This window comes from Triticum urartu, chromosome 6A, assembly GCF_056163025.1.
Source record: "Triticum urartu cultivar PI428250 chromosome 6A, HENAU_Tu73, whole genome shotgun sequence".
Classification (NCBI taxonomy): domain Eukaryota; kingdom Viridiplantae; phylum Streptophyta; class Magnoliopsida; order Poales; family Poaceae; genus Triticum; species Triticum urartu.
In genome coordinates, this window is record NC_141878.1 from 490,784,901 (window position 1) to 490,807,169 (window position 22,269).

Sequence of the window (22,269 nt, forward strand, 5' to 3'; positions counted from 1 at the left end):
GTGGCAACGGCGAGACGGTTTGCGTTGCGTTGCGTTGTCCGCGCACGAAGCATGTCACGACCTCGCCTCTCACGCCTCCAACGCACCACGCCCACCACGGCGGGCCACGTGGACGCTTCTCCACGCGGCGCCTTCCCATTGGACAGGTGACTCAATCCCCTGCCGGTCCTGCCCCGTTCTACTTCCAAACCAATCTACCCACCAGCCCCTCACACTTCCCATATTTCTCAAACCACCCACCGCGGCAGAAACCAGCACACCAACAAGGCCCTACTCCGTGATCCAAAAATACTTCCAGGGTCTCGAACGCAAAACCTTCTAACAGCAGCAGAAGAAAAAGAAACGATTTTTGCAATCGGAAATATAGCTCGCACGCACGCCCGCCCCTCCCTCCCCGTCGAGATCGTTCTCCCGTGCTCCGGCCCCGTCCACACTCGCCAGCTCCAGATCTCCAAACCCTGACCCCCCCGCATGCCATCGCGCTAGCCCCCCTATGGCGCCGCGTCTCCTGCTCCTCGCGCTCGTCGCGGCGGCCGTGGCCGTGCTGCCGGCGAGCGCCGCGGTGGCGAGCATCGACCTGGGCTCCGAGTGGCTCAAGGTGGCCGCCGTGCACCTCGCGCCGGGCCGCGCGCCGATCGCCGTCGCCATCAACGAGATGTCCAAGCGCAAGTCCCCGGCGCTCGCCGCGCTCGCCGACGGCAACCGCCTCGCCGGCGAGGAGGCGGCCGGCATCACCGCGCGCCACCCGGCCAAGGTCTTCTCCCGCATGCGCGACCTCCTCGCCAAGCCCTTCCCCTACGTGCGGGCCCTCGCGGACTCGCTCTTCCTCCCCTACGACCTCGTCCAGGACGCGCGCGGCGCCGCCGCCGTGCGCGCCGACGACGGTCAGGTCTACACCGTCGAGGAGATCGTCGCCATGGTGCTCCACTACGCCTCCGGGATCGCCGACGCCCACGTCGGCCTGCCCGTGCGGGACGCCGTCGTCGCCGTGCCGCCCTACTTCGGCCAGGCCGAGCGCCGGGCCCTCACGCAGGCCGCCCAGCTCGCCGGCTTCAACGTCCTCGCGCTCGTCAACGAGCACGCCGGCGCCGCGCTGCAGTACGGGATCGACAAGGACTTCTCCAACGAGTCGCGCCATGTCATCTTTTACGACATGGGCTCAGGCAGCACCTACGCCGCGCTCGTCTACTACTCGTCCTACAGCGCCAAGGAGTTCGGGAAGACGGTGTCTGTCAACCAGTTCCAGGTAACAATTCTCCCGCCTCCAGCTCCTTTAGCTGTTCAATTCTGCTTCAACTCATATGCCTGCTTGTAAGATCTCTGAAGAAAAGATTGTTACTTATGCTTTCACATGCCTAGCTGATAGTAGATCTGGCAAAAAAAAACATGAATTTTAGCTGCTATCTCGAATAGATAGCTACAGAAGAATCTAGTGCTAATGCTTTTAGCCAATTCCTCTGCAGGTTAAGGATGTCAGATGGAACTCCAAACTTGGAGGCCTTGAAATGGAAATGCGTCTGGTAAACTATTTTGCCGATCAATTTAACAAGCAGCTTGGCAATGGGGATGACATCCGTCAGTCTCCTAAAGCAATGGCTAAGTTGAAGAAGCAGGTCAAGCGCACCAAAGAAATTCTGAGCGCAAATACTGCTGCTCCGATCTCAGTTGAATCTCTATATAATGACATCGATTTCAGGTGCGTCCTTCCATACATGCATAATCTTTGGATGAACGTTTATATGAAACTTAAAGATGAACCAAACTGTACAAACAGGCCAGCATGTCCCATCTTATGTCCTGGATCGATTCTGAACACATGAGCCTTTTACTTGTAAGCAAACATAATCTAGAGTAGCATGGATGACAGGCCCTGTTATTTCATATTTGTCAAATGGTCTGACCTTTGATAGATCAAGTTGATTCCTTTGTCTCGATGTGCCCTAGTTGTTGCACATCTAAGTGACTCAATTAAACTAAAAAGAAAAAGAAAATGACAACAGAAAATGTCTGCATGAATCTTCGCGTAAAATCAATGATATAGGACTTAGATGTGCAATACTTAGAGCACATCTAGATGCGCTTTAGCAAAACTGAAAATAGTCAATGACATAGGACTTAGATGTGCAATATTTAAGGCACATCTAAATGTGCTTTAGCAAAACTGTTGAATAAAATTTGTTCTGGTACTGCTTTTGCATATCTCTTGTGGATAGTTTCTACTACATTGAAGTTCTGCATCCGTTTTCATTGCATATTTATGATTATGTGGAACTTGCAAGATTATACCGGCTTCTTAACTTGTCATTGTTGGTATTTTCCGTAGGCCCATTGACCATTGATGTCCTTATTCCTTAATGCTTTGTTCTGTAATTATTGATCTTTTACCCCAGCTCATGCTTTCAGCTTTCCCTTAGTTTTTCTCAGATCATGATTAGGAAAAAAATTCAAGGTTTTACATGCTGACCGACATGCTGTTTATTACAGGAGCACCATAACACGTGAAAAATTCGAAGAGCTTTGTGCAGATTTATGGGAGCAGGCTCTGACTCCAATCAAAGATGTGCTCACGCATTCAGGCATGAAAATTGGTGACATATATGCTGTAGAGCTGATTGGAGGAGCTACCAGGGTACCAAAACTGCAGGTGATTATCACTCCTCCATTCAAGATTTATACTACTTGACTTGCCATTGAGGGGCTGTGATGGAATGCAGGACTATTGCATTGTTGAGTTTCTGAAACTTTCTGTGTATGCTCATGTAAACTAAACTGAATTTAGAACCTGGGTGCATGCGATTGCCTGCTTCTTATTTCACCTTTTCTCTCGTAAGAAGGTTTCATCGTGAACGGAATTCAGTATTTGGCATGGGGTTTATAAGCTGCTGTTAGTCATACAGAGGACTTCATTTACTTATGGAATAGAGTTAGATGCCTTATCTATCTGTACCATTTATTATTATTTTGAATCTCAGTGCTTTTATTATTTGTCACATTTTGACTCACGGGGCACATTTGTATTCCTCTGTTCCAGGCTAAGCTGCAGGAATTCCTGGGACGGAGTGAGCTAGATAAGCACCTTGATGCTGATGAAGCAATTGTTCTTGGTGCCTCACTGCATGCTGCTAATCTAAGTGATGGGATTAAGTTGAACCGCAAGTTGGGGATGATTGACGGTTCTACTTATGGTTTCGTGTTTGAAATAGATGGCCCAGATTATGTCAAAGATGAAAGTACTGATCAAGTACTGGTTCCAAGGATGAAAAAGATGCCAATAAAGGTTAAACAGTATTAGTCAAGCTTTTACTGTCGACAAACTTTGCCTGTTGTTTGAAAAAATATATCTGAACAAGATTTTTATTTGTCTGTTGTCTACAGTTGTTCAGGTCCATTAGACATACTAAGGACTTTGATGTCTCTCTCAGCTATGACAAAGCTTCTGAATTGCCCCCAGGTGTTTCGTCGCACAAGTTTGCAGAGTATGCCATATCAGGCCTGGCTGAAACCAGTGAAAAGTAAGCACAATGTTGATGTTATTTTGGTGCGCAGTCTCAAGTGTCAACTCTCAACCCTGCTCATAGTCAACTTAACAGCCTGAAAGGACCTTTATGTGAACTAATATTTATTGTGAATAGTCTGTCTGTAAAGTTGTAATACATATATGGTCATGTCAATATAATTCCAACTAAAAAAGGGCTCTAGCGCCTTGAAAATCAAGTGGTACTGCCATTCTGTTGTATTACTTGTATTCACCTCATGTTTTGGTTCAGTGCATCAATTTAAGTATTTAACAATGTACATTTTTCAATCAGGTATGGAAGCCGCAATTTATCTGCACCCATCAAAGCAAATCTACACTTTTCTTTGAGTAGAAGTGGAATTATTTCTCTTGATAGGGCAGAAGCAGTGATTGAGATAACTGAATGGGTTGAAGTTCCAAAGAAGAACGTAACACTAGAGACTAATACCACCGATGAGACTTTGTCTGCTGAATCAGGAACAACTGATAGTACAACAGATAGTAAGGAGAATTCTAGTTCAGGAAGTGATGCTGATAATACGAGCACTACCAATGATGAGACCAATGTGCAAGATACTATTACAGAGAAGGTGCTGAAGAAAAGAACCTTCAGGGTTCCATTAAAGGTAAACTATACTTGGTAAATTTATGCTAATATTGACATGGCATAGAACATATGACATAGATTAATTTTTGCGTCTTACTTTTTAATATAGGTCACTGAAAAAACAGCTGGTCCTGCATCAACCCTTTCGAAGGAACTGTATTCTGAGGCAAAAAGTAGGTTAGATGTACTTAATAAGAAGGATGCTGAGCGGAGGAGAACTGCTGAACTGAAAAATAACCTTGAGTCTTACATATACTCTATGAAGGAAAAGGTACCTTTTCTTTGCAAAGTTTTTAGCTTGTTGTGATGTGAACATTACCAGTACGTGGCATACTATACTGTGCATTACTTTTTATGTGACGCACCTTATTTATTTTTGACTGCTTAATTGCTGCCATTTGACACATCACAGTTGGAGGAAAGCACAGATATGTTGGCCGTCTCAACTGAACAGGAGAGGGAATCTTTTACAGAGAAACTCAGTGAGGTTAGTCAAATAATGGATCTTGCTCGGGGTATAATTTGTCTAGGATATGTCTCATGCTGAAGTTGTTGACAAATGCAGGTGCAGGATTGGCTGTATATGGATGGTGAAGAGGCTCAAGCAAACGAATTTCAAGAGCGGCTTGATCAGCTTAAGGCCATGGGCGACCCAATTCTTTTCAGGTAATTAATTTTTATCAACTTAAGTTCATATCACTCAGTTACTGATATTGTTTATTTTTTGTTATACAGAATGAGTGAGTTAAAAGCCCGACCAGCAGCTTGCGGAAGTGCTCGATTGTATCTTACTGAGCTACAAAAGGTATCCCCGAGATGAGCAAATGACTTCTCTTATCTAAAATAATTTGTTCTTGACACAATGTACTTGAATTTCGTATAAGAACCAATATTGTTTACGTGATTGCACCTAACATAATGCTTGCATTAAGAAAGAACATAATACTTGAGCAAAAAACATTTATCTGGAAAGGTCAAGCATTGCATTACAACACAACTTGTTGGCATGGTTCATCCTCCACCCGTCACTGCCACAAAACAAAATTTCATGCACTGGTCATTCTTCATTTTCATTGGTTCTTGAAGCTGTCATTGCACTAAAATATTCAGAAGAGATCATGTCAGTGCAATCTTGAATCCTTTCTTACATTGCAAATTTGCAAAGTAGATTACCTGATAATAATCAGGCTTTTGTAGGCACAAAAAAAGTGAAGTTTGGACATTCCTGAGTTCCAAATAAGCTAAACATGCACTACATTTTAGTTTATCTGCATTATAGTACTGTCGAGTCTTAAAAATTGTAAGATGGTTCTACTAAATGGGTTCTGTGTTGTTGCATTCTCATGTATTCTTTCTCTTTTTTTTTTACCCTGCAGATTGTGAAGAACTGGGAGACAAGCAAACCATGGCTTCCAAAAAAGAGAGTAGATGAGGTCGTAAGTGAAGCAGATAAGCTGAAAGCTTGGTTGGAGGAGAAGGAAACCCTACAGAAGAGGTAGGCCTTTTTTTTTACAGAAAAACCATTCTTGAGTTCTATTTACGCTCAAGTGGCTAACTCCAAGCGACCATTGCAGTACCCCTGCCCACAGCTCGCCTGCCTTCACATCTGAAGAGGTCTATCAGAAAGTTTTAGCCCTACAAAATAAGGTCAGAATTTTATACTTGACATCCTAGCACACGAGGCTCAACTTTGATCCAACTTCTCAACACAACGGGAACTCGATTGATGTGCAGGTCTCTAGCGTCAATAGGATCCCAAAGCCAAAACCCAAGGTTGAGAAGAAACCCGCCGTAAAGGAAGAAGCTAACAAGGAGAAGACGGACTCTTCAGAATCTGCATCCAGCGAGTCTGAATCCACGGAGAAGCCGTCAGAATCGGATGCCCCTGAGAAGAATAACGATTCGGAACCAGAATCCCATGACGAGTTGTGATTATTAGAATCGGCTTTTGAACACCCCTGAGAGATACTACTCAATATACTCCGAGAAGACAGTTTGTCACCACCACAGTTTTGTTATGGCGGCCGAAAAGACAGGTTTGTGTAGGAATTCACGGCAGGCTAGATGCTATATGGGCGAGAAGAATTTGATGTCAATCGCTGTATAGCAGTATTGTGGTCTCTAGGGCATATGCTGTCAAGATAGCGCCTCAGAAAGGCTTAGTTGTCAGGACTGAGATGACTTTGTAGCTGCATTGTTGTACTGAAACTCATTTATGTTTTGATAACAGCTACTATAGAGATTTTATGTCTGGTAGGGGTATCGGTGTATCTGTTTGCTCTTTCATACTGTCAATCACGCAGTGCTGTTAACTTGCAGTTACTATAAAGGAATAAAGAGCGGATGTTTTGCTGAAAGACTAGAGTGCATACGGCTGCAGGTTGACACAACGGTGAAAACGAAATTCGATCCACCCGATTGGCTTGAAAGTACGTTATAGAATTTTGAAATTTGTGAATATCTTTGCATGACGATGACGTCGTCTTTTTTATCTGTACGTTGGTACGGGTCGCGCTCTCTAGCATTTGGGTTGAAACCTTGTTTTACTTGGTTTTCATCAGAATATTTTCTCTCTAAAGATAATGGTCCTCTTACTACTGCTGGCATCCGTGTCAGTCTGTTTTTGCTTGTGACGGGAACTGCAAGATACAGAAGTACACTTAGTGGCAAGAAGATGCTGATAATAGCATTTCATTATAGCCTAAGGTTTGGCAGAAGCGGATTTGTATCACCTGGGTGCTCCACACCCCTATACGAACATTAAATTCAAAAAATACCAAAAAATTTAAAAAAAAATCTGAGATTTTGGAATATCAAATCTGGATTCCCGATCCGTGTGAAATTTCGTGAAAAAAACACTAGGAAACGTATCTGTGGCAAAAAAAAGAACAAAATTCCTATGTGTAGAAAAAAACTGTTTGAATGAATTTTTGTTCGGACAGTATTTCCTTCGCCATTGATACTTTCCCGGTATTTTTCCACGAAATTTCACACTGGAGTAGATTGAGAACCCATGTTTGATATCCCCAAATTCAGATCTTTTTGAATTTTTGGTATTTTTTACGTTTAATATTTGTATAGGGGTGTGGAGCACCCAGGAGCTCATGTGTATTTTCTAAGGCCTGGCTTGTTAGAACTGGTTCCGGCCAATAGGATATGTTTTGGGAGGGCTCGATAACAAAAGGGAACATTGTTTTGGGAGAGCTCAATAACAAAGTGCTATGTCAAAGCGAGGGAGTTGAGTGACACAACCTAGGTTGAGGCTACGTGAAGATCATAGTACAATACACGTAAGAGGGGGACAAACTCCAAAAGACACCACATGATAGCTTCGATAAAGGCAACACCGAAGCCACCGGCAAAGACCACAGACAATCATTATGAAGGAGTTGCGCCACTGCCAACCCCACAGCCGCACACACCAGATGGTGGTGGTCATTGGCTAAGGCAGCCTGCAAACAAGGACGACGAACATTCTAACTCGTTGAGCTTGCACGAAGGATGGGCCGATTCTCCACCGAAAGGGTGGTTATTGCCAAAGGAGCGGGGAGAACAAGTGATGAAGAAATGACATGATCTTAGAGAGTGCCCGTGATGAAATAATCTCCACGAGAAAGATGGCACCCATGTGTGGAGTGTAAACCAAAGGCACTGCACAACGACGACAAATAACAACAACACGAGCACCGCATGACGGAAGCTCACAAGTCACAAGAATGCCGATCTGCAAAGGAGTTCGCCGGAATGGGATGAAGAGTCGAGCATGGATGCCGTGCCGGGACCACATAACCAACACGAACGGAAGGGGGGGTGGCCACGAACGGAAGGATGCATGTTTTGTTGTGAACTTGTTGCGTTTGCTTGTTATTTGAGATCCGTCGGCATCAAAGACAGGGAGAGAAAGAGAGGCCGTCAAAACCATACTCCCTCCCCCAGGGCCAGGAGCGCTTGACCAGCTCTCCCTCCCGTTCTCCGAAAGTTGACCGTTATCAAACTACTCGTAGCTCCCTAGGAGGACCAGTCAAACACCTCGACTTGCTACCGCAGCCACTAGCACCTATAGTACCAACCTCGTCTCAACTACCTCCCACCACCACATGCCCTGACGCCCTGACCCGGTCCATCTTACACCCTGCCAGCATGTCACTCTCTCCTCACTCGTGCCTCGCAACCCCAGAATGCTTCTCACCTCCAGAATCTCAGCGCCGTCTCGTATATAAACATCCCCGAACGGCTAGCATGACACACACAACCCCGACGCTAGAGCGATCAAGAACCGAGCCAGCCGCACGAGGAGGTCGAGAAAACTGACCAAAGGTGCTCGATCGATCAAGCGAGGAAGGATCCATGGACAGGAATGGCGTCAAGGTCACCTACATCGAGACGCAGTTCGTCACCTCCGACGCCGCGGGCTTCAAGTCCCTCGTGCAGCGCCTCACCGGCAACTCACCCGTCGCCGCCACGCCCGCGCGCCAGCTCCACAGGCCGCGGCCCCGCCACGCCGACGGGTGGAGCGCTGCCACTGCTGGACCGTCAAGCTATCGCATTCCCGCCACGGCAGGCCCGGTTACCGCAGCGGCGAATGACGCGCGGACGGCCAACGCCGGCGCCACCGGAGCGTCAAGCTATCTCATTCCCGCCACGGCAGGCCCGGTTAGTGTACCGGCGATTGAGAATGACGCGCGGGCGGCGGCGGCCGCTGCCTACGCCGGCGCTGGGCAGCCGTCGGGCCTGGATGAGCTGCACGGCCTCTGCGATTACACGGAGCTTTTCACCGTCGTCGGCGCGAGCGAACGGCATCGTGACGGCAGTTACAGTGGTTTCCCCTATTGAAGTGCAAGTGTAAATACACACACAGGCTCTAGGTGTTAAGATTCAGCCTTTGTAGCCATAGACAGCAGCATTTGTAAGAGACTTGGCAGCGCAAACATTTGTGTATGTAAAGTTGTAATCATTCTGGGACTTCACGATATATATTCAACATCTGGGGGCTGTTTTTACTCGTAAATCCGATCTTGCATGCGTGCTAGAGGAGAGGAGAGGAGGCACAAAATATATTCGACATTTGTCTGGGAGCATTTTTTTTTCTGGAGACAGACGGGTGATTGATCCTTTCAACCCAGTTTCGCATAAATTTGGTCAAAGTTTACGAGGTTTGACTTCAGACAAGTCTTATATGCAAACTAAAAAGGACCGGAGGGAGTACTACACAAGAAACATACATTTCCGCATAATATTTTGAGTGCTGAATGGGGACAGTTTTTTCCATATATGACGGAAACATTCTTTATTTGTGTGCGGTGCAACACCGACAATGGTCCCATGCAACATTGTCTACGAGGCTTTGCCTATCTACTCTACAGATTCAATGAGAAGTACATGCTTGCAGCAGCAGCTGCGACAAGTAACACGAGCAGGGACACATACAAAACTGGCTCAATCTCTTCACCAAGTACAACACACAGCGACACATACTCTTCCCAGTACATACACCAGTGTCTAGAGTTCTCAGACTACACATATCCTAAGCCGGCCCCTGCCATGCGGTGCAACATCGCCTTCCTTTTGTTTTCCAGAAAAGAAGGATCTCGAGTACGAGTACCATTCACGCCAGGTGATGCGAGAAGTAGGTGCAGAGCATCACATCCTCTTCTTTTACTTTCACTTCTTTCCTGTTGAGGTAAGGGAGTTGTCAAATTCCTGAATTCTGCGGTTGCTTAGACCCATCTGAAAGCATGAATAAAGAGAAGATCGCAGCTCCACGGTGACCTAGCTGTACAAAAAAACAATCCTATGTTTTCCGAGGAAAACAAGAGCTACAAGCACCGACACGCGAGACATTAATCGCACCACCAAGGCGTTAGCCATATTTCATACCTGGGCATCATTCTCCGGACCAAACTGCAGCGTCAGACTGAACTCTTAAGTGTTCAGTGCTGTTTTCTAAGTTCTGCATCCCTGAATGACTAGCAGTTCTTGCAGCTTGCGGCACCTGATCAAATTTCTCTAGATGGGCTCTAAACGAAGATTGCATACTGCAAAAATTCTGAAGCATGGGTGCTGCTTTGTAATGGGTTGGTGAGGGTCTATGGCTATGGCTATAGAAGCTCTCCCCATATTTTTCTTGCTTGGTTAGTTTCGATTCATGGCGTCTTCGTTTGTGAAATAAGTATCTCCGTTCCGTTCTACTGAGCAAAATTGATCTACCATTCAAGCAACAAGCCTACAACAGAATGCCTCTTGAAACACAAAATGGGTTCACAGAACGGAAACAAGCAAAGAAAATATAGACATGTACTGCAAGAAGCATACCATGGTGGGTGGATGTGAATAATGTTTCCTTCTACAAGATCCACATTGTCACATATTTTGGGACTGAAGATAATGGTCCTCTTACTACTGCTGTCATCCATGTCGCAATCTGTCAACGGAAGCTGCAAGAAACACAAATACACTGATAACACCACACTGGCACGAGACGCTTAGCATAAGGTTTGGTTTGTTAGAACTTACCCCCAGTAAAAGATATGTTTTGTGAGGGCATAACAACATTAAAAGATAGTTCTAAGGGTAGCACTGCATTTTTATCTTAAATGTCTGAACACTACATGGTTGGGCAATTCAAAAAGAGTGGCCAACCGCCACGCGGAAAACTATCCAACATGCATGACTTGCACAACACATATTCCTACAATTACCATTTAATAGCAAGCATGTATTTTTCATGCGCAACAATTATTACTTTTCTTGGAAAATAGTATAAAAACAATATGTTAATTTGCTGCAAGCAATAAGTAAACGAAAGAACAGAAGAGCTTTTGAAAGATAAAGATGAAACACAGACGTTACTCTTTTCTTTCAACAGGCAGAGGCAGACTGTTAGTTTTCCTTCCAAGGACCTTGACAAAATTTGAACAGTAACTCCCTTTGAATCACCTGGCAATAGGAAGAGTCACTGTATCATCAATATATGAATACACAATTACACACTGATGAAGGTTATTACACTAACTGCTTCAACTAGCAAGTCTAGCATAACTATACAAAGTTCACGATAGCAAAACTAAGAGAACTACCTAAATAATCTCGCGCTCTGTTATACTGCCTCGAGAACTCAGCATGCCTATCTTTCTCCATCTGCATAATCTGTTGCATCCTTCCATAATAACCAGCTCTGCACAAAGAAATAAAATATTTAGAATAGCATAACATTCGGTGTTATTTCAACGCGCATTTGGTAAGGAATTGTCAGGGTTACTATACCCGGTTGATCTCATGGGGAGTGCAGTACCCTCCATATCTGTTGCAGTGAAAGCTTCTTGGAATAGGTCAGACATAGTTTTTCGGTTTCCCTTCACATCTTTGTTCACCATAGTCAAGTTGTTTCGAACAGTATCCTGTTGCAGGAATGAAGTATCATGACGAACAGTACAACTGAACAACTACCAATAACAGCAGTTATATTAACAACATACTTCCGCTTCATCCTCACTAGACGTTTCACCAATAGCATGCTCTGAGTGCTCTTCACTGTCAAGATCCCTCTGACCTAGAAGTGCTAGTATTTTCTTCCCTGAAGTCGAAACTTTTGGCTTCCCTTCCTTAGCTTCGGTTTGTTGATGAATCTGCATTGAAATGTTCAGAGACAAGCTAGCTGTTGTCTAAGAACTCCAAACAATGAAGCAGCACCAAGAAATACCCACCGAAAATGGTGTTCTAACAGATGAGGCACTTCTATCCTGTAGATCTTCAAGAAGTTCAGCAACTGAAATGTTTGCATTCTTGGTTGGATGGGCAAAATCTGGGGGCAATTCTTCAGTTTCAGTTTCTTCATCGATATTTTCGAACTGCTCAGCCATCATAGTTTCTATAGCTTTAGCTGGTCGCATTCCTGACAAAACTTCTTGTTCCCCAGCATACGAGTTTTCACTCTTTACGCCTGACAGAATAGAATTGAATCCACGTATTGAAAATTTGAGCTTATTTTCACATTTGCTCCCTGCATCAGCACCAAAAAAAGGAGAACGAATCATATACGATACACGCCCGAAAAAGTTATGCAAGAAAATATTTACATGCCAAAGTCCTGCGCCGCTTCAAGAAATATCAGAATCTACTTAATATGTATTACGGAGCATGCAGTGAATCAGTGACATACTTTTGCTTGTTCCAGCAGATAGGAGTGAGACACTATGAGCATGAGGATCTTTATGCACATGGGCTAGCTCATCAGCTTCTTCCTGAACTTCATCCCAGATGGCTGATTCATTGTGGCCCGCCATTCTGTTATCATCCTCTCTCTTTTTTGTTGTAGCACAGGCCAGCGAGAGCCTTGTTGGTTGGACATCCTGTTGATATACAATAAAAGGCAAAGCCACATGTTCAGCAAACATTTCATATGCTGCTACATGCCGAAATTTGCAGTATTGGCCAGATATGTAAGAAGATGTCAGATACATTTGCATAAAAATGCAGTGGAAGGTATAGTTTGCGCATCTGGTAGAGTGGTTCAGGGTCCAGACACAATACTATGAAATTCGTTGCACATGAGCTGCAACAATGTTTATGAAATTTATTGGCCAAGCAAGTAATGAGCAATATGAAATACCAAAGCCTATGTAGCTCAGCATCAGGAGAGGCAGCACCTCATCAGATATCGGATCCTCGAGAGAATCAGAGACGCGGTCGGGGTGCTGGTGAGAATGAGCGGATGCGCAGTCGTACTCATCGAATCTTTCCATGGCAAATGCCCTGAATCAACTGCACACATAGGTGTTGTCAGGCAGCTAGCGAAGTCACAGCACAATTGGTGAAAAGAGTGAAATGCCCTGCCTGCTGCTGGCGTGTGGCGCTGCCTGCTGGGGCGCCGGAGTGCCGGATGCCCGACGTGTCGGTCAGTCTGCAAGTTGCGCCGCCGCGCCCTCCTCCCCTCGAGGACCTCCACCCGCTCGCTCGCGGCGCCGGCGCCGCCCCCCACGATTCAGCTGGCGGGCCGCGGCCTCGGCGACTCGAGAGGTCGCGCCCTCGCCTCGCGCTGCGCGTAGCTCCTGAAGCCTTGCTCCTCAGCTCGCTGGCCGACCTGACCGCCCTGCTCGTCGGCGGAGAGACGCCGCGGCCGCCCGCTCGACCTGCCGAGCAGCAGGCCTCCAAGGTCAGGGTTCTGCTTCTGGGCCTTGCACCTGGGAGCACAATAGGCCAAATGGGCCTTTGGCTCGGCCTTGTGCGAGAGGAATGGCCCCACGGTTTCTGAATTAATCGCTGCGTATCTTTTTATTTTCAATTCCATCTCTGCATATCTTTGGTACACACAGGGCCGGGGAATCCTTGAAATCACTAACAGTTTTGTTAAAACACGTCTAGATGTGTCCTAAATATTACACATCCAACTATTCAAGTCCTCTGCCATTGATTTTACATGAAGATTCATGCAAGCATTTTCATTAGCCTTTTTTTGTTCTTTCTAGTTTGATAGTTAATTAGATATGCAATAACTAGAGCACATTTAAATATACCCTAAACAGACCTAATCACTAATTTAGGAGTACTCTTTGCAAAGATCACTCCCACTTTCCCAGGTTGCGATAATCTGGAAGTTTTTCTTTTTTTCTAGATCCATTTATTCAAAAACTTTTATCTCTTAAACCATGCGTCCAAATTTTGAACCGGTTTCATCATTGTATTCCTCGTGTCGAGATCCTCAAAACTAGATCTCATGTTGATAGATTTTGACGAATTTTTTTATGAAAAAAATTGTACGAAAAAAACAAACTGGGCGCACGCCTTTTTTTTCTTTCCAAAAAAAGGCACGATTGTGCCTCTCGCGGAATCAAACTAATACTTCTACCTATCACCCTCCGGGTGAGTTTGAGAGACAATACTTGGGAGGACTTCATCAACCTGAAGACCCTTTTTCCTTATGCACCGGCTTGCGGTCAAGTGCTTTCTCAAAGAAAGGGGAATGTTAGCGCTTCTACTTTGAATACTCGTGCCTTCTTTCTTTTTGCCCTTAGATTATCATAAGCGAGGAATGGTGTGTGGACTAACTATTCATGCGATAGATCATACATTACAAGAGAAATTGAAATACATTAAAAATCTATTCCTTTCAGTTCCACCTATTTTATTTCTTGTTGGCTATTCTTCCTACATATTTTCGGCCTTCTATCACAATTTAGCTCCTAGATGTTGAGCTAGGCGCAGCTACTTCATGGCCCTTCTGGGTTGGGCCACACACGTCCGTGCTTCCACGAGAAGTAACATGTGTCTCTCGCGGAAGAAAAAAACATGTTTTTCCCGTTTTCGAGAGGCACGGCTGAAAGATCGTGGATGTCGCCTAGAGGGGGGAGGGTGAATAGGCGCTTAAAAATAATTACGGTTTAGACTTGAACAAATGCGGAATAAACCTAGCGGTTAATTTGTCAAACACAAAACCTACAACAACTAGGCTCACCTATGTGCACCAACAACTTATACTAAGCAAGATAAACAACTATGTGATAGCAAGATATATGACAAGAAACAATATGGCTATCACAAGGTAAAGCGCATAAGTAAGCTCGGGTAAGAGATAACCGAGGCACACGGAGACGACGATGTATCCCGAAGTTCACACCCTTGCGGATGCTAATCTCCGTTTGGAGCGGTGTGGAGGCACAATGCTCCCCAAGAAGCCACTAGGGCCACCGTAATCTCCTCACGCCCTCGCACAATGCAAGATGCCGTGATTCCACTAAGGGACCCTTGAGGGCGGTCACCGAACCCGTACAAATGGCAACCCTTGGAGGCGGTCACCGAACCCGTACACTTTGGCAACCCTTGGGGGCGGTCACCGGTACCCGTCAAATTGCTCGGGGCGATCTCCACAGCCTAATTGGAGACCCCGACGCTTGCCCGGAGCTTTACACCACAATGATTGAGCTCCGAACAACACCAACCGTCTAGGGCGCCAAGGCACCCAAGAGGAACAAGCTCTAGGGTGCCCAAACACCCAAGAGTAATAAGCTTCTCAAACTTCACTTCCACGTATCACTGTGGAGAACTCAAACCGATGCACCAAATGCAATGGCAAGGGCACACGGAGTGCCCAAGTCCTTCTCTCTCAAATCCCACCGGAGCAACTAATGATAGGGAGGAAAATGAGAGGAAGAACAAGAAGGAGAACACCAAGAACTCCAAGATCTAGATCCAAGGGGTTCCCCTCACATAGAGGAGAAAGTGATTGGTGGAAATATGGATCTAGATCTCCTCTCTCTTTTCCCTCAAGAACTAGCAAGAATCATTGGAGGGATTGAGAGTTAGCAAGCTCGAAGAAGGTCAACAATGGGGGAAGAACACGAGCTAAAAGGATTAGGTTCATTGGGGAAGAAGACCCCCTTTTATAGGTGGGGAAAAATCCAACCGTTATGCTCACAGCCCGCACAGAGCGGTACTACCGCTAGGGCGGAAGTACCCCTTTGAAAAACAACAGCAAGGAGGCAAAAGGCCAGAAGAACCGCCGGAGCGGTACTACCGCTTGTCCTCACGGTACTACCGCTCGACCTCACGGTACTACCGCAAATGGTAGCGGTACTACTGCTTGCGAGCGGTACTAAAAAAATACATCCGGACCTACCACCGCAAGACTTGGGACGAGTTTTTGGTCCGGAGCGGTACTACCGCTGTAGGAGCCGCGGTAGTACTGCTCTGGAGCGGTAGTAAAAAATTACATCCGCTCCAATTCGCGGTAGTACCGCTGCAGCCTTTTCATAACACCAAAACTGCCACAACTTTTGCAAACGGACTCCGAATTCGATGAAACCAAGTTTGTTGGAAAGCTAGCGACAAGGGCTAACACAATCTTGAAAGAAATATCAATAAGAAGCAAATTAGAAAAGTCCCATAAGAAAATGGTGAGGACCCTTCCTCGGATAAGACCGGTAAAACCTACAACACCGAAAACATCATAGAAGACCCATGCGAACTCCGTTTTCGATGAACTCAAGCTTGTCATCAAGATGACCATAAGCTCTAAGACTCACAAAGAGAACCAAACAAGAACCAAGAAACATGATGCAAGGATGCAATGGTTTGAGCTCTCGATGAATGATACGATCAAGCTACTCACTTGAGAGCCCCCCTTGATAGTACGGCTATCGATCCTATAACCCGGTCTCCCAACTACCACCATGAGACCGGTAAAATAGAAAACCTATCAAGGGCAAACCTTTGCCTTGCACATGATCCACTTGAGTTATATGATGACGATCTTGTCCTCCTCAAGATGGACCACCTTTCTTGATTGCGTTGGGTCGATGAAGACTAGATGATTGATTCCCCATACTCCACTATGGGTGAGCCACTCTTCGGCACATCTTCACAAGTTCATTGACACCACAATGGATGGCAAGCTTCAAGCACTTGATCTCTTCGTGATTCTCCACTTGAAATTGCACACGGCAATCTTGATGACGATCACCACTTGATGTCATCCTTCCCATGGGTTGTATGATATCATCCTCTTGACGCAAGCCCATGGACACGTACCTAGCCCCACATAGACTCTCACATAGACCATGGGTTAGTACACAAAGTGCAATGGACAATGCTTACGATACCATGGGATCACTTGATCTCTCTCGGTACATCTTCTACTCTTTGTGAGTTGATCAACTTGATTCACTCTTGACTTAGTCTTGATCAACCTTGAATCTTTCCAACTCTCTTCGTTTGGATGATGTCTTGAAGGTAAACATGAATGATCACACAATCTTGTTCTTCAAGACATACTTGCAATAAGCTCAACTCTCAAATGACCAATCTTTGGATAATTCCTTGAATAGCACCTTGGTCGACACAAATTCTCCTTGAAACCAACACATGTACTCCAAGAAAAGCCTATGGACAAAACCTTCAAATATAACTCAAGGAAACCATTAGTCCATAGAGATTGTCATCAATTACCAAAACCAAACATGGGGGCACCGCATGTTCTTTCAATCTCCCCCATTTTGGTAATTGATGACAATCACTTTCACGAGAGTTTATACAAGGAATTATGCATCACCAAGCAATGCAACAATCAATAATGCATGTGTATGAGATGCAAATGCTTAGGAACAAAACCAAAGAAAGGAGAAAACTCTGAAGACTTCTCCACAAAACTCTCTGAAACTTCTCCCCCATTGGCATCGATTGCCAAAATGGGCGAAAAGCATAGAAGGGCAATATAAATTGTGTTCCTCCATAAATTGTGTATTTCTCAACAAGAGAGTGGAATGCAATACACATATCCAACGGTAAAACTTGGAGGAAGACCAACTATATTGAGGCACCAAGATTGCTAAAGGAATGATATGCCACAAGGACATAACAAAGAGAGAAACAAGCAATCAAGCAATCAAAAGATACCAATTGAAGCAAGCTATCAAAAGATACCAATTGAACCAACTAGGCCAAAGATCCTACGAGCTACATGAATAAAGGATATTATGATAAGAGCAAAGGAGTGTTCTAAAGAAACTAGAGAAGATCCTCATGATTTGTGCACACCTAAGAATTTTTGTATTTGGATACAAAGTGCACAAAATAGGATCATACCTCCCCCAAAATCAATAGAAACTTACAACAAGTGCAAGTGAGCATATAGGAAACTAAGCCTAGTACATGTAACAAACACATGGTTGAGAAATAAGTGAAAAAGGCAACTTAAGAATGGGCTCAACCAAAATGATGTGTGTGAGTCAAGGAAATGCACTTGAGAAGACTAATGTACGGATGAGCATTAAGCATCAATAAAGTCTTGAAAAAATGAGGCAACACAGTGCAAGGCCTATCCTTCCCACATACAACTAGCAAATGGGTTCACAAGCTAACTAATAAGTATATAAAGAACCTATGCTTGTGACAACCCGTGGCGAAGATAGAAGATGAAAGCCTCATCAAGACGAGGGATACCAATTAAGATGGAAAAAGCCTCGTAGAGATAAGCATAAGGAAAATAATCTTCACCACACAAGAGTGCATCAAGATGCAACGAGATACGATACGCAGTCAAGGCAAAAGCTTTCACGGAGCCACCAAAGAAATAACATAAGAAAGGCAAGGTGGGCGTGAAAGAAAGGATATCATCTAGAGATGTAATTTCTCTCAAGTGTATAAGGTTCTAGGTAGACTAAATCATGATGATATATATCTACAAAGAAGGATGTACACCCGAAATAGTTACAACATGAAGGAACAAGATATCCAAACTGAAGTCATACATATACCAATAAGATATTTGCTTGAGAGCATAGCACAAGGCTAGATATGGTCTTATTGCATATAAATGAATTCCAACCACACGAACATCAAAGACATCACAACTAGCAACAAGACATCATTGTTGGGATGCCTTGAGAAAGGAAACAAGTATCACACGAGAGAATGGATAACATGCCATGATACAACCTACGAAAGGTTAATGCAAGAAATGTGTGCATGAAGTAGATGATGATACTTGTTACCGAGATACCATTGGATGGATGTAGTAGATGCCAATTAAAGGTAGATAGTAGTTCATTAATCATCCTAGCTTGACTCCAATAAGCACATGGTGACACCACCTTCCTTGTGAGTGAGCCGAGCATCCAATGCATCTCCACTTGTTCCTAGAACAACAACACAAACAAAATGGTACCCAAACTCATTGGGACCAAAGAGTTAGAGAACCAACAACATATAGGACAAACTCCACATAAATATGTGCATATAGATATGAATATGAATTTCATGCACATCTCATCCAATTTGAGACTTGGTGGAGTTCCCCCTATATATTGGGTCAAGGAAAGAAAACATGCCAAAGAAACTACAAGAAGTTAATATGCATGCTCAATACTTTCAAGAACCGATACCAAAGGACAAAGAAATACCAAGAGAAGAAAAGATACCAAATGAATAAATCATCACTTGGAGGATATCGATAAAAGATACATCAAGGGATGAGATATCCATTGATACCCACTAAATAAAGGATATCAAACCCCCAAAAGAGAGGATGGTTCCAAACAAACCAAGCTCTCTACAAAGTTTCATGATGGCACAAAGTACTCAAAAGAAACGACTTGCCTTCCACCGACACACACTTGATAAGGATCACAAGATGAGTGTTTTATATAAAATAGGATAGCTCCCCCAAGACTAGTGCATTATAGAGAAATTGCATTTGAATACAAAATGCACAAGGTGGGATCACTACTTTCACTATATCTAGAAAACACTAGACAAGGTCAAGAAATTAACAAGATCCACAAGTGGTATGGAATACAATGGGAGTTGACACAATCCTAGGCAAGAGGTAAAGCAAATAAAAGCAAAGGCCAATGTAAAGATGATCAATAATTTCTACCACACATAAGTGAGTACCAATTGTCAAAAGACAAGAAGTATTTGGAAATAATTCCTGGTGGTAGATAACAAGGATATCCGACATCATCTTCACACCAAACAAAAAGCAAATTGCAACTTGTAGAGCTAACATGCCACCTAGGAACAAGATAATTTACAATATCAATTCTAGGTGACAATATCTCAAATGTACACATTTTCTAGGCTAGTAATATACACATAGCATATTACTCCCCCATAATGTGATACCAATTAAAGATAAACAAGAGGCAAAATAATGATCCAACACGAGATAATTAATGGACAATATAGAATTTGAATTTCTCATGAGAAGACATACCACATAGCGACTAGATAATCTTGAAATATCAATACTAGATGGTATTACTCATGTACACACATATATAGGATTGTGAGGTGCACAAAGCACATCACTCCCCCATAATGGGATATTCCATTAATCTCTCACAAGAGCCAACTAAGAAAAGAACAAGATGCAAAAGGCTCAATGCATGACACACACGTACATGATGTGCAAACCAACACACACATACTTGATTGCACAAGATAATCAAGTTGGAAGCACAACATATACAAACACATGCAAGGAACAAAACCAAACATGCAAAGGGGTAAGTAACTATCAATATAAACACTTTAAGCATGAGTTACCGCATGGAGAAACATTGAATATAAGATAGAAACTTGATAATTCGAATAACTTGGCTTGAGACAATTAGAATGATGAAGTCCCCTTAATTCTTCATAAAGTAGCCAAGTCTCCAGTGCCCTCCAACAACACCTATTGATCAAGTTTGAGCTTGTTGGTCCCCAACCAAGTTGGGTCCTAAGAGGTTAGTCACAATAGGCTTGGCTACCCAAATGGTTCTCTTCTTGACACCACTTTGAGTACCAACAACTTTGGCAAACACATTGCCAACCTTATCCTTCCCAAGAGAATAGATATCATCAATAATAATTGGGTTGGATAAGTTACCACTAGTGCATGAAGAGGCTAGGTGACCTTTCTCACGACATAAGTAGCAACGTCTACTCTTCACTTTCTTCTCACTTGATTTCTCAACTTGAGAAGCTTAGCTTGAGGGTTCTTGGGAAGAGGACTTTCTTCAACTTGTGGTTGAGCATGAGATCGAACTTGTGGCCGCTTCCCTTGTTGCTTGTCACTAATGGCCTTCTTCTTCAATGGGCAAGATCTAACATGATGCCCTTCTACTTTGCACTTGAAGCAAACAATCTTGGCCGAATTATTGACTTGTTCTTGGCCCTTCCTTTTGTTCACTTTGGACTTCTTCTTCTTGTTGGAGTTGAATCCAAGTCCACCTTTGTCATTGGGGGATTTTTGCACACTCAAGATATTGTTGAGTGTGAATTTTCCTTCATGACTCTTTTCCAAGTCTTTCTTCAAAGAAGTGACTTGGGCCTTGAGCTCTTTGATTTTCTCTGCATGGTTAGTCTCAACACAAGTACTAGAGGAAGTATAAGCTTCATCGTTAGAGCAACAAGGCAAGGAAAGCAATTCATCACAAGATGTACCAATATTATGCATGGATGAATCGCAAGGACTAGCACAAGGCAATATAGCATTTTGACCAAAAGTAGTGCTAGTATCCACATGAGGCTCACTAGATGTTACCTTAGCAAGCATGGCCTCGTGAGCTATCTTTAGCACATTATGGGATACTAGAAGATCATCATGAGAGCTTGTGAGGTTTACATGATTTTCTTCCAACATCCCATAATTGCTAGATAGCAACTCAAGTTGAGCCCTTAGCTCAACATTCTCCTTTAATATGGATGCTTCACAAGAGATAGAGTTAGTAGCACAAGCATCATCATTAGCAACAAGAGGAGAAGACAACTTGGCAAGCTCTTTTGAATATGAAGCTTTAAGTTGAGCATGAGACTCAGTGAGTTTGATGAGCTCACCCTTGATGACCCTTGAGCCATTTTCGAGGTGCTCAAAATCCTCAACGAGTCTAGCATGAGCAACTTCAAGCTTAGCATTTTTAGTTTTGAAATCATTGGCCACCTCGAGTGCTCTATCATGAGATTCCTTTATTCTAGATAATTCTAGAGCAAAGGTCTCCTCAAGAGATTCGGATGTGGTTTGTTCATGTTCAAGAGCTTGAGATAGCTCCGCAATCTCATTTGCGTAATCATGCTCATGAGCTTCCATTTTCTCAATGGTGACCTCATGCTCCTCTAGATGAGATTCCAACTCCTCAATGTATTTCTTGCCTTCAATGGCAAGAGACATGATTTCCATGAAGTTGGAACGAGCAAGTTTATTTTTGTGAAGAGCTTTAAAAATCATTTCCCCTTAGTTTTTAAGGAGGCAACATTATCATTCTCTTCATCATAATCAACATCATCATCACTCTTGCCATCATCACAAGATATATTGGGATTCAAAGTGGGAGATACCTTTGAAGCCTTGGCCATAAGGCAAAATGCAATAGATGATGATGAAGGATCCGTTGAAGCACCATTCAAGACCACATCTTGTTCCATGGGGTGTTGGGTTTCCTCTACATTGTTAGCACAACAATTCGAGGACATATATGCATTTTTATCATGGCAACAAGACATAGTAAACATATCATCATGGGATTTAGTCAAGCAATTTCTACATGATATGCAAGGACTATCAACACAAGCATGTGAAACATTTGGAGAGCTCGAAGTGTTAAAGCCCAAAGAAGGAGCATTGCAATAAGATAGTGATGAAGGATCATCCACAATAAACATACTATCATCA

General features: G+C 43.9%; 3 protein-coding genes across 4 annotated transcripts; 2 read left to right on the top strand and 1 right to left on the bottom strand.

Annotated features, from left to right (window-relative positions):
- Nucleotides 1-377: 377 nt before the first annotated feature.
- LOC125514322 (heat shock protein 70 (Hsp 70) family protein) lies at nt 378-6,380 on the top strand. Its single transcript, XM_048679634.2, has 13 exons — nt 378-1,246; nt 1,464-1,696; nt 2,485-2,644; nt 3,032-3,277; nt 3,376-3,512; nt 3,810-4,143; nt 4,234-4,395; nt 4,537-4,611; nt 4,690-4,790; nt 4,860-4,929; nt 5,501-5,619; nt 5,699-5,771; nt 5,859-6,380. Exons 1-13 carry the CDS (start codon nt 494-496, stop codon nt 6,054-6,056), a joined length of 2,661 nt encoding a protein of 886 aa, XP_048535591.1. The 5' UTR covers nt 378-493; the 3' UTR covers nt 6,057-6,380.
- Nucleotides 6,381-8,393: 2,013 nt separating this feature from the next.
- Nucleotides 8,394-9,107, top strand: LOC125512418 (uncharacterized). Its single transcript, XM_048677512.2, has one exon. It carries the CDS (start codon nt 8,472-8,474, stop codon nt 8,955-8,957), a length of 486 nt encoding a protein of 161 aa, XP_048533469.2. The 5' UTR covers nt 8,394-8,471; the 3' UTR covers nt 8,958-9,107.
- A 276-nt stretch (nt 9,108-9,383) lies between these two features.
- Nucleotides 9,384-13,292, bottom strand: LOC125514323 (kinetochore protein). Of its 2 annotated transcripts, none has more exons than XR_007286338.2 (10): nt 12,957-13,292; nt 12,770-12,884; nt 12,283-12,472; nt 11,828-12,123; nt 11,600-11,749; nt 11,388-11,521; nt 11,201-11,298; nt 10,974-11,060; nt 10,437-10,558; nt 9,384-9,796 (listed from the first exon to the last, which is right to left on the bottom strand). XR_007286338.2 is itself a non-coding variant. In XM_048679636.2 (10 exons), the coding sequence occupies exons 2-10, from the start codon at nt 12,863-12,865 to the stop codon at nt 9,730-9,732; spliced, it is 1,245 nt and encodes a 414-aa protein (XP_048535593.1). In that variant the 5' UTR covers nt 12,866-12,884; nt 12,957-13,292; the 3' UTR covers nt 9,384-9,729. The 2 variants fall into 2 exon arrangements, 1 of the variants encoding a protein (XP_048535593.1); XM_048679636.2 differs by having other exon boundaries at nt 10,969-11,060.
- Between the last annotated feature and the right edge of the window lie 8,977 nt (nt 13,293-22,269).

Excerpts from the sequence above, each read along its gene's own strand:
- LOC125512418 (XM_048677512.2), top strand. The coding sequence starts at position 8,472 with ATGGACAGGAATGGCGTCAAGGTCACCTACATCGAGACGCAGTTCGTC.
- LOC125514322 (XM_048679634.2), top strand. The coding sequence starts at position 494 with ATGGCGCCGCGTCTCCTGCTCCTCGCGCTCGTCGCGGCGGCCGTGGCC. Across the intron at positions 1,697-2,484 it reads TATAATGACATCGATTTCAG|GAGCACCATAACACGTGAAA; the intron begins GTGCGTCCTTCC and ends TGTTTATTACAG. Across the intron at positions 4,612-4,689 it reads TTACAGAGAAACTCAGTGAG|GTGCAGGATTGGCTGTATAT; the intron begins GTTAGTCAAATA and ends TGACAAATGCAG.
- LOC125514323 (XM_048679636.2), bottom strand. The coding sequence starts at position 12,865 with ATGGAAAGATTCGATGAGTACGACTGCGCATCCGCTCATTCTCACCAG. Across the intron at positions 11,522-11,599 it reads CTAGTGAGGATGAAGCGGAA|GATACTGTTCGAAACAACTT; the intron begins GTATGTTGTTAA and ends TTCCTGCAACAG. Across the intron at positions 9,797-10,436 it reads ATTCACATCCACCCACCATG|GAAAGAAGTGAAAGTAAAAG; the intron begins GTATGCTTCTTG and ends TTACCTCAACAG.